Source organism: Vulpes vulpes, chromosome 14 (genome assembly GCF_048418805.1).
Source record: "Vulpes vulpes isolate BD-2025 chromosome 14, VulVul3, whole genome shotgun sequence".
Lineage (NCBI taxonomy): Eukaryota > Metazoa > Chordata > Mammalia > Carnivora > Canidae > Vulpes > Vulpes vulpes.
Window position 1 is genome coordinate 45,438,040 of NC_132793.1, and position 12,307 is coordinate 45,450,346.

Here is a 12,307-nt window from a genome sequence, read left to right on the forward strand (position 1 = left end):
CAGGGACACGAGTGATGCTGTCACAGTAGGGACCCACCCCCCCAAAGCATCAGCGAGCACCTCTGGCCACTGTGGTCCTGACATTTTCTTCTTGTTCTTAAGACTTGGAGAGCACACATAAAACATCTGGCCTTTCCGTGCATCGTACGTGCTTCTTTGCTGATGCACTCATTGTAAAAATATCAGTCTGATTGTCATTTTTTTTTTCAGGACTTAGGCTATTTCTTTATCTTTCAGGTATGAAAACGAAAAGAAATTAACTACCAATTTAGAGTCTAAAGGTAAGAGGATTCCTTTTGTGCTTTAATCAAGAGTTGTTTGTTACCTTCTATTTGTTTTCTGCATCGTAGTGCAAGGAGCGTGAAATGTGCCTGTGATCACAGGGGGCCCTTCCACCTCCCCATTTCTGAGGGGAGTGGAGGGCTGCTCGAGGCACCATTCTTCGGTGGCAGGGCAGGGACCTGACAACACATGAGGAGCCACGGGCCACAATGGCTTAGCATTCTAATTTGCAAGTATGAACACAGGGTATCCTGGCCTCCACATCCACTTGTTGTCAACACGGGTATATTCTACCTGTGAAATGTTTTTTGCCTCTGTCCCCAACGTCTCACAGTGAGTGCCCACAAGTACCCACTGCTCATGACATGACAGGGCTCTTGCATTAGACTAACTGGCTTCCTTATATCCAGTCCCTCCCCAAGTCCTGATTGTCCTCCACCTGGCCACCAGCATCCAAAACCTCAATGAACCTTCTTTCCTTCCTGGTTAAAAATTGCTGGTGTCCTCCACTATGTGCAGGATAGAGTCTGTAACTTTCTCCCTTGTGGTCTGTCCCTTCCCTCATTTCCAGCTCAGTGCCTTGCAAGGTCTTGTCTTCTTCTGGTCATGACTTGAGTCATTTTTTTTCCAAATAAAGACATACCTCGGAGGCATTGCAGCTTGGTTCCAGACCACTGCAATAAAGCCATTATTCATAATAACACCAAATAAATTTTTTGGTCTCCCAATGCCTATAAAAGTTGTGTTTACACTATATTGTAGTTTCTTAAGTATGCAACAGCATTATGTCTAAAAAAATGTTAATTAACATAATTTAAAATAATTTTTAAAACACTTTATTACTAAAAGATGCTAACTGTCATCTGAGCTTTCTGCGAGTCATGATCACTAATCACAGGTCACTGTATGAAATGAAATAATAATGGAAAAGTTTGAAATAATGAGAGAATTACCAAAATGTGACAGGGACACAAGATGAACAAATGCTATTGGAAAAATGGCACCAGTAGGCTTGCCTGATGTGGGGTTGCCACAAACCTTCAATTTGTAAAAAACACAATCTCTGAAAGCACAGAGAAAATGAGGTGTGCCTGGATACCACACTTGTACCTCTGTGCCTTTCCTCATACTGCTCCTACCCTTTTCCTTCGCACTCTGAGCCCCTATTCGTCTCTGAACCCTCAGCTCACAGAGAGCATCTCCTCCACCTTGCATGCTAATGCTGTGGCATATCCCTTGGAGCTTGGGCTCCCCTACTCTGTCTGCTTAGACCCCCTTCCCAGTGGGCCCTGATCGAGAGTGTGGGTATAAGTCAGACATACTGGGTGGGACTCCTGGCTGGAGCACCCACCAATGCTGTGATCAGGGTGGTCACAGCCTCTCTCCGCCTGTTTGCTCAGTTGATGGAGGCAGTCATACTTGCCTTCCCAGGTTGGTACAAGGATGAAATGGGGTTCAATATAAGCAGTCATCAAGAGTGGCAGGCAGTGAGTCCCATGGAGATAACAGTGGTCGTGGAGATGGTCACTGAGCAGACCATGCCCCCCCACATTCTGTCCTACTACCTTGGAGATCGCAGCACCGTTTGCAGGCAGCCGTGGCCTTCCACTGCAGGCAGCTAGCCTCAGCCTGAGGGCTCTCTCTGGCCCTGGAAGCATGCACCATCCCCACGGGGCTGCCCAGAGTGCCAGGGACTGGGTGCCCTGGTTGAGAATAACCCTCAACCAATAAGAAGTGGAAGTGGGTTGGGAAATAACCCCACTTCCTTGCTCTGTTGGGACAGTTTGAGGAGAGTTCTGAGTGTCTCAGAGGGTACCCTCAGGACTGAGCCCCCTGTCTACTGCGCACCCCGCTGTGGGCTCTCGCTTCCTGTGTCACTCTTCTAGCTGCTCCCATCATTCCCAGGGATCACCTCCCAAGTAAGCTATGTGCACCCAAGGCCTGGTCTCAGTATGCACCTCACTTCTTTCCTTTCACCACGTCTTCCCTTCTCTCATCTGCTCTTGTGAAGACCAGAGGAGATCAAAGTGCCAGAGCAGCAGAGCTGAGGTCATCCCCAGTCTGATGAAATGCTTAGCTAGCTGTGCTTCTATGGTACCCTGGTCTTAAACCCCCATCCTACAGTAAGGAGGTGGTCACAACAAGAAGGGAAGGAAATATTCTGCAGTGTTTTCCATAGAACACACTGAAATGTTCGCATTTGTGCAGTATTGACACACATTCCAGACACATGTGGTTGGGTTCATCCCTCCATGTCCCTGGTAGGCCTTTTGCAGGCCTTGTCTGGCTATTGAAGACAAGCTGATCAGAGTGGAGAGATGTTAAATAGCTGTCTGGTTTTCTTTTCCAGCCTTCTGGGGTGAGTCTGATGACAGTAACTCAGAAATTGAAGCTGCTTTACGTCCTAGAAACCGTAACACATCCGCCAATGATTTTGATGATTTTTATGACTGAGTAACGACTGTTGGAAATAAAGTCGTTAAGGAAACTAAAGACCTGTGTTCGTACGTAGTGTCCTAAATAAGCATGTCATTTTAAGCTTTCTAATTGTTTAATGGGAAAACTTGGGACCACATTGCCATTGGAGCGAAATTTCATAGCATAAACATAAATAGCATATTCATTTGAAGTGTCATCAAAAAACAAAGTGATAAATGCAATGCCCATCAAAATTCAGGTTGGTTTCTTTGTAGAAATTGACAGGCTGATCCTATAATTCATATGGAAATCCAAGGGAACTAGAATAGCTAAAACAGTCTTAAAAAAGAAAACCAGGGATCCCTGGGTGGCGTAGCGGTTTGGCGCCTGCCTTTGGCCCAGGGCGCGATCCTGGAGACCCGGGATCGAATCCCACATCAGGCTCCCGGTGCATGGAGCCTGCTTCTCCCTCCGCCTGTGTCTCTGCCTCTCTCTCTCTCTCTGTGACTATCATAAATAAATAAAAAATTAAAAAAAAAAAAAAAACCAGAGTCAGAGCACTCATATTTCCCAATTTTGAAATTTACTTTAAAAACTGTAGTAATTGGGAGGCCAGGTGGCTCAGGGATTTAGCACCACCCTCGGCCCAGGGCCTGATCCTGGAGACTGGGGATCGAGTCCTACATCAGGCTCCCTCCCTGCATGGAGCCTGCTTCTCCCTCTGCCTGTGTCTCTGCCTTTCTCTCTCTTCTCTCTCTCTCTCTCTCTCTCTCTCTCTCTCTCTGTCTCTGTCTCTCATTAATAAATAAATGAAATTCTTAGAAAATGTAGTAATTGATACAGTGTGGGACTGCAATTGACATACAGATTAATAAAATATCAATATATACAATTTAGAATTGATAATCCAGAAACAACTCCTTACATATATGGTCACTTAATTTTTCACAAAGGCACCAAACCATTTAGTGGGGAAAGAATAGTCTTTCCACATAGGGCGCTAGGTCAACTAGATAGCCACCTGCAAAAGAATGAAGCTTGCACTGTATACAAAATTAACTCAAAATAGATCAAGTACCTAAATATAAGAGCTGAGCTAGATTATAAAACTCTTAAAAGAAAACATAGATGTAAATCTTTGTGACCTTGCATTAGGCGATGCTTTCTTTGTTATGACACCAAAAGCCCTGAAGAGAGAAAAACAGATATATTAGACTTCATCAAAATTAAAACTTTTTTTGCTGCAAAGGACACATCAGGAAAGTGAAAAGAGGGCAGCCCTGGTGGCTCAGCAGTTTAGCGCCACCTTTGGCCCAGGGCCTGATCCTGGAGACCCAGGATCAAGTCCCGCATTGGGCTCAGTGCGTGGAGCCTGCTTTTCCCTCTGCCTGTGTCTCTGCCTCTCTCTCTCTCTCTCTCTCTCAGGAATAAATAAATATTTTTTTTTTTAAAAAAAAGGAAAGCAAAAAGAATGGGAGAAATATTTGCAAATCATTTATCTAAAAAGAGATTTGTATCCAGAATATATAAAGAATTTTTATAACTCAATAACAAAAAGACAACTAATCCAACTTAAAAATGAGCAAAGGATCTGAATCAACATGGCTCCAAAGAAAATATACATTTGACCAACAAGTACATGGAAAAAATGCTGGACATATTAGTCATCAGGGAAATGCAAGTGAGAATCACAATGAAATATCACTAGGTATCCTCATTCCCACTGCAATGGCTAGAATCAAAAAAGGTAATACCGGTGTTGGTGAGAATATGGAGAAAACCTCTCATACACTGCTGGTGGGGATGTGAGACAGTGCAACAACTTTGGAAAACACTGGCAATTCCTCAAAAGGACAAAAAGGTGGGAAGCGGTTATCAGGGAAATCCCATCCCTTGTGAAGCCCAGTGGGGTGAGATCTCAGGACAGCAGGCACAGCATCTGGAACATTTCTTAGGGTGCTTACAGAGATCCCATCTGGAAAATAATAGATGACCACAATTGAATGTTGCCAGTGAGAGATTATGTATGCATCATGCCCCCACTGTGCTGTGATGAGAGGGACACTTCACTGGTGTGATGTTCTCTCCAGAAACTCCTAACCAGAGTCTGATCGTGGGGGAAAAAAAATCAGACAAACTCCAATTGAGGGACATTTAGCAAAATACCTGGTCATCTTCAAGACTGTCAAAGTCATGAAAATCAAGAGGAGATGAAAGTGTCACAAACCAAAGGAGACATGACGACTAAATGCAACATGGGATCCTAAGTTGGACCCTCAAACTAAAGGGAAAAAAAAAGGCATTAGTGGAAAATTTAGAGAAACCCAAATGAAGTTCAGAGTTTAGCTGACAGTAATGTACTAGTGTTGGGTTCTTAGCTTTTACAAATGTACCGTGCTAATGTAAGATCAGGGGGATGTAACATTAGGAACCAGACAATACAAGAACTCTCTGTGATATCTTTGCAACGTTTCTATAAATCTGAAATTATTCCACACAAAAATCCAGCAGTAAACGTTGACAATGGAGTGATAACCTTCTGACCTCATCTCTGTGTATAGATGTTTGTTTTTTAAAAATAGTCTTAAACGTTTCTATTTTAATTCTAAATATTATCAGAAAATATAACAGCCCTTCAGCTGGACACTAACAGGTATTTGTCAGCAGTGCTAACAGAAAGCACAGAGTCCTACATCTAGAACACCTTTTACTGGAGATCACAAGTCGTGTGTACTGATGATGATCCAGAAGAAAGCTGGGTTGGTAACAACCTACCACTTTGCTAGCACTTAATCTCACTTTTGAGTAGTGGGAGAGTAGGCCTGGGGCTCAATGCCTTTACCAGGCAAATTGTCCAGCTAAATTTAATAAGATTCCTTTTTCAGTTGCTTTCTATTTAGCTTAAGTGACCCAGATTTAAAATGAATAGAAATAAAGTTTCCTTTATATATACATTTTAGGAAAAAGAAGATAATCAACTTTTTAAAATATACTAAATAAATAGCAATATAAATGATGCACAGGACATGTGCAGGAAGGGTGAGCATTGAGTCTGTGAAGGCAGGTGGGCACATCATATCGGAGCAGGTCCAGTGGGGAAGGAGAGAATTTGTGGGCATTATCCGCAGGTTTCAAATGTTCCCCCCCCCAAAAAAAACAGAAGTAAAACCATTGACTCACTGACATTTGTTGGCAGCATATCAAATGGTTTGCAAACCAGGAGCACTAAAACCATAACATTGGGATAAGGTCAGAGGTCTGTTGTCAAGGGGCTTAGATAGTATAGAACCAGGAACTATTTAGTGATTGGTTACATTAGAATTTTCTTAAATGAGAGGAAATTGGTTGGTGGCTACCATATATCAACTTGGGAGAACAATTTAAGTTTCACTTATGATTTTCATAAGCAAGAGGTGAAAGTCAAGTGAGCCTCGCCTGTCTTAACAAAATAAGCTAAATTAAGATTTGCTTGTATGACTAAAGTGATTTTGTCTGCTCAGAATTTTCAAGACTGGTCTCTGTGTGTGTTTTAACACAGACAATATGATTGTCCACAAAGAAAATCAAGAGACTCAAAAGGCAAAGTGTTGAACCAGTGAGCTCAGCAAAGTTGGTGGCTTTTCATCAAAAATCAACATTATAGCAATACACTAGGAAAACCAGTTTGAAAACCTTTGAGAGATGTCATTCACAGTAACAACAGAAATGATATGTCAAAAATCTAAAGCTTATTTAAAGACAAATTTTAAATTTTTTTATTTAAATTCAATTTAATTAACATATGCTGTATTATTAGTTTCAGAGGTAGAATTTAGTAATTCATCCGTTGCATATAACACCCAGTACTCATTACATCATGTGCCCTTCTTTTTTTTTTTTTTTTTTTTTTTTAATTTTTATTTATTTATGATAGTCACAGAGAGATAGAGAGAGAGGCAGAGACACAGGCAGAGGGAGAAGCAGGCTCCATGCACCGGGAGCCCGATGTGGGATTCGATCCCGGGTCTCCAGGATCGCGCCCTGGGCCAAAGGCAGGCGCCAAACCGCTGCGCCACCCAGGGATCCCCTCATGTGCCCTTCTTAATGCCCATCACCCAGTTACCCCTCCAGCAACCCTCAGTTTGTTTTCTATATTTAAGGGTCTTATGGTTTACTTCCCTTTCTGTTTTAATATTTTATTCCCTTCCCCTATGTTTTGTGTCTTAAATTCCACAGATGAGTGAAATCATATGGTATTTGTCTTTCTCTGACTGACTTATTTCACTTAGCATAATACTCTCTAGTTCCATTTATGTCGTTGCAAATGGCAAGATTGCATTCTTTTTGAGGGCTGGGTAATATTCCATTATATACATCATTTCCTTATCCATTCATCTGTTGATGGACACCTGGGCTCTTTCCGTATTTTGGCTATCATGGACATAGCTGTTATAAACATTGGGGTGCATGTGCCACTTTGAATCACTATGTTTGTATCCTTTGGGTAAATACCTAGTAGTACAATTGCTGGATCATAGGGCAGCTCTATTTTTAACTTTTTAAGGACCCTCCATACCGTTTTCCAGAGTGGCTGCACCAGTTTGCATTCCCACCAACAGTGCAAGAGGGTTCCCCTTTCTCTGCATCCTCGCCAACATCTATCATTTCCTGACTTTTAATTTTAGCCATTCTGACTGGTGTGAGGTGGTATCTCATTGTGGTTTTGATTTGTATTTTCCTGATGCCAAGTGATACAGAGCATTTTCTCATGTGCTTGTTGGCCCTGTGTATGTCTTCTTTGGAGAAATGTCTCTTCATGTCTTCTGCCGATTTCTTGACTGGATTATTTGTTTTTTGGGTGTTGAGTTTGATAAGTTCTTTTTTTTTTAAGATTTTATTTATTTATTCATGAGAGACACAGAGAGAGGCAGAGACACAGGCAGAGGAAGAAGCAGGCTCCATGCAGGGAGCCCAACATGGGTCTCGATCCTGGGTCTCCAAGATCACACCCTGGGCTGCAGGCAGTGCTAAACCGCTGCGCCACCGGGGCTGCCCTGATAAGTTCTTTATAGATCTTAGATACTAGCCCTTTATCTGATAAGACATTCACAAGTATCTTCTCTCTTTCTGTAGGTTGTCTTTTGGTTTTGTCAACTGTCTCCTTTGCTGTGCAGAAGCTTTTTATCTTGATGAAGTCCCAGTAGTTCAATTTGGCTTTTGTTTCCCTTGCCTTCATAGACATGTCTAGCAAGAAGTTGCTCCAGCCAAAGTAAAGGGGTTGCTGCCTATATTCTCCTCTAGGATTTTGATGGATTCCTGTCTCACATTTAGGTCTTTCATCCATTTTGAGTTTATTTTTGTGTCTGGTGTAAGGAAGTGGTCCAGTTTCATTCTTCTGCACGTGGCTGTCCAATTTTCCCAACATCATTTTTTGAAGAGACTGTCCTTTTTCCAGTGGATATTCTTTCCTGCTTTGTTGAAGATGAGTTGACCATAGAGTTGAGGGTTCATTTCTGAGGCCTCTATTCTGTTCCATTGATCTATGTGTCTGTTTTTGTACCAGTACCACACTGTCTTGATGATCACAGCTTTGTAGTACAGCCTAAAATCTGGCATTGTGATGCCCCCAGCTCTGGTTTTCTTTTTCAACATTACTTTGGATATATGGGGTCTTTTGTGGTTCCATACAAATTTTAGGATTGTTCCAGCTCTCTGAAAAAAATGCTGATGGTATTTTGATAGGGATTGCACTGAATATGTAAATTGCTTTAAGTAGCATAGACATTTTAACAATATTTATTCTTCTAATCCATGAGCATGGAATGTTTTTTCCATCTCTTTGTGTCTTCCTCCATTTCTTTTGTAAGTGTTCTATAGTTTTCAGAATGCCGATCCTTTACCTCTTCGGTTAGGTTTATTCCTAGATATCTTATGTTTTTTGATGCAATTGTAAATCGAATCACTTCCTTGATTTCTTTTTCTTCCACCTCATTTGTATAGAAATGCAACTGACTTCTGTGCATTATTTTTATATCCTGACTCTTTGTTGAATTCCTCAATGAGTTCTAGCAGTTTGGGGGTTTTCTACGTAGAGTATGCTGTCATCCATGAACAGTGAAAGTTTGACTTCTTCTTTGCCAATTTTGATGCCTTTTATTTCTTTTTGTTGTCTGATTGCAGAGCCTAGGTCTTCCAGTACTAGTTGAACAATAGTGATGAGAGTGGACATCCCTGTCATGTTCCTGACCTTAGGGGAAAAGTTCTCAGTTTGGAAGACAAAATTTAAAACATTTACTGACAAGAGAGAACTCAGTGTTCTGGGGGCGGGGTGGGGGTGGGGGATCCTATATCTTAAAATTCACAATTCTATCCAAATTAATGCTGGAAGTCCATTCCAATTCAATCAAAATCCCAACAGGTCTTTCACAGAACTTAACAAGATCATCATAAAATTCAGAAGGAATATAAAGGGCCAAATGAAATTAAAAAAGAAAGAAAAGAAGAAAAAAAGAATGAAAAAAGGAATGGGAAAAAAATGGAAAAAAAAAAGAAAAAAGGAATGGAAGGAGGAGGGAGGAGGGAGGAAGGAAAGCAGGAACAAACGAACGAAGGACGAGCCAAGACAAGTTTGAAGAATAAAAAGGAGGTCTTGCGGTGGCAAACATCAGGATTTATTGAAAAGAATAGTAATTAGGCCTTGTGGTATTGGCTTAAGGATAGAACCGGGGAGCAGAAGGAAGGCCCTAGCCATAGTCTCAGGCAGGAGAATCAGTGTAGATAGATGTAGTTTCAGAAATCAGTGAGGTGGTAACAGACTTTTCATAAATGATGTTGGATCAATTGGCAATCCACTTGGCAAAACACCAAATTAATTTTTTTACATGGTAATCATAAAATATTTATTTTTGTATCAATTTCACTCTCAGTATATCTAAGTGATCCTTTACAGTTCACTAGGAGAGCACACTAGCGCTTCTATACCTCTTTCTTCCCCAGGCTGTGTTTGCTAAGATTGCTAGTTTGCTAAGATTGAAGCTCCTTTGTCTTCCTTTCATTGCCATCTCTTCATGGCTGGCATCTCTTCTCTTTCCAAAGGAAAGAAAGGAAAGATCCTTCTTTCTTCCTGCCTCACTGTTCCCCACCATTAATTAAATCATTTAGGGCACATCTGATGCCCTTCTACTTCCCCTGGTACATTTTTCCTCATTCTTTTTTATTGTGGCAAAATATATACAACATAAAACATATCATCTTAATCATTTGCAAGTGTACAGTTTGGTAGTATGAAATACATTCACAATGTGCAGTTGCCACCACTATCCATCTCCAGAACTGTCATCTTGTAAAACTAAAAGTCTGAATGCCCCCTCCCTAAAACCCCTGGCAACCACCATTTTACTTTCTGTCTCTATGATTTTGACCATTCAAAGTACCTCATATAAGTGGAAGCATGCGGTATTTGTCTTTTTGTGACTGGCTTATTTCACTCAATATAATGTTCTAAGGTTCATCCACACTATCGCATATGTCAGAATTTCTTTCCTTCTTAAGGCTGAATAATATTCCATCAAATGTGTATGCTACATTTGTTTATCCATTCATCTGTCAGTGGACACTTGAGTTGCTTTCATGTTTTAGCTACCGTGAGTAATGCTGCTATGAACCTGAATGTACAAACATCTCTTCAAGATCCTGATTTCAGGGGATCCCTGGGTGGCTCAGCGGTTTGGCGCCTGCCTTTGGTCCAGGGCACAATCCTGGAGTCCCAGGATCAAGTCCCGCGTCAGGCTCCCTGCATGGAGCCTGCTTCTCCCTCTGCCTGTGTCTCTGCCTCTCTCTCTCTCTATGTCTATCATGAATAAATAAATAAAACCTTTAAAAAAATATCCTGATTTCAGTTCTTCTGGATATACACCTAGAAGTGGAATTGCTGGATCATATGAATCATAAATTCTATTTTTAATTTTTTGAAGAAATGCCATACAAGTTTTTGTTTGTGTAACGATTATTGTAGCACCATGCATGTTTTCCACAGTGGCTGCACCATTTTACATTCCTAAGGACAGTGCACAGGGGGTTCCCCTTCTCCACCTCCTCACCAATGCATATTTTCTGTGTTTTTGATAGGAACCATCCTGAGGGGTATGAGGTAGTAAAATTAAGTTTCCACCTCACTCTTCATACAAAGGAAATTCCAGCTAAAATAAAGAACCAAATGTGAAAAAGAAAAACTTGAAAACTCTTAAAGAAAAACAATAAGCAACTATCTTTATGACTTTAGACCAAGGAAGAATTTCTTAACCCATGCAGAAAATGCATGAACTTGTAAAAGAAAACATTGAAAAAAAAAAAAAAGAAAACATTGATAAATATTACCACATTGAAATGAAAATATTCTGAATAACCAAAACACTAACAATCTGAAAAGACAAATCTTGGACTAGAAGATGACATATGTAGGATATATGCCCATCAAAGATCTGTATATAGAATATATAGAGAACCATATATCAATAAAAGAATACAACTCAGTGGAAAATGAAAAAAGGATCAGAATGAGCAGTTCATAGAAAAAATTCAAATGTAGACATAAAATAGACTTACTAGTGTAGCAAACAGCAAAAGTAAAGTATTTCAAAAGGTGACATTTCATGCCCAGTAGACTGGAAGCGGATCACTCTGAGCATCAAGAAGTATTCCAGGAAAGAGGGACATAAACTATGAAGAACACAGCTTACAGTATCAGGTAAGGTTGCAGGTGGCATATCATATCCTATGACCCTATGGTTCCCTCTCTAAATATTTGGAGTCACACCGTCCAATACAGTAATCACAAGCCATGTGTGACTCCTGAGCACTCTCAAGTGCTAGCCCAAATTCATTTCGGATTAAGACTTTGTATGAAAGAAATAATGTAACACATCACCATATAACACTGTTCTAATACCATTGACTATATTCCCTATGCTGTGCCTTTCATCCCTGTGACTTATGCTTCCATAAGTGGAACACTATACCTCCCACTCCCCTTCATCCATTATGCCCATTCCTCTATTGCCACCTGTGGCAACCACCAGTTTGTCCTCTGTATTTATGATTCCACATATAAGCAAATCATTATATTTTCCATTATATTATTATTTCATTAACTTTTATATCAGTTATAGGTTGAAATGGATACATTGGCTATGTTGAGTTAAAATATATTATTAGGGACACCTGAATGACTCAGCAGTTGAGCGTCTGCCTTTGGCTCAGGTTGCAATCCCAGAGTCCTGGGATCGAGTCCCACATCAGGCTTCCTGCCAGGAGCCTGCTTGTCCCTCTGACTATGTCTCTGCCTCTCTCTCTCTCTCTCTCTCTCTCTCTCTCTCTCTGTCTCTCATGAATAAATAAAAATAAAATCTTTTAAAAATTTATTATTAAAGTTAATTTCAAGGACACCTGGGTGGCTCAGTGATTGAGCATCTGCCTTCATCTCAGGTCCTGATCCCAGAGTCCCAGGATCAAGTCCCACATCAGGCTCCTCACTGGGAGCCTGCTTCTCCCTCTGCCTATGTCTCTGTCTCTCTGTGTCTCTCATGAATAAATAAATAAAATATTTTTTAAAAATAAGGTTAATTTCAAC

At 40.8% G+C, this 12,307-nt stretch overlaps 1 protein-coding gene across 9 annotated transcripts in view; it reads left to right on the forward strand.

Annotated features, from left to right (window-relative positions):
* KIZ (kizuna centrosomal protein) overlaps positions 1–2,775 on the forward strand; it is a 111,380-nt gene extending 108,605 nt beyond the window's left edge. For all 9 annotated transcript variants that reach the window (XM_072736518.1, XM_072736520.1, XM_072736522.1 and 6 more), the window contains 2 exons: positions 238–281; positions 2,633–2,775. In XM_072736518.1, the coding sequence (XP_072592619.1) occupies positions 238–281; positions 2,633–2,736 (148 nt within the window). In that variant the 3' untranslated portion in view covers positions 2,737–2,775. The remainder of the gene's footprint in view (positions 1–237; positions 282–2,632) is intronic.
* Positions 2,776–12,307: the final 9,532 nt, after the last annotated feature.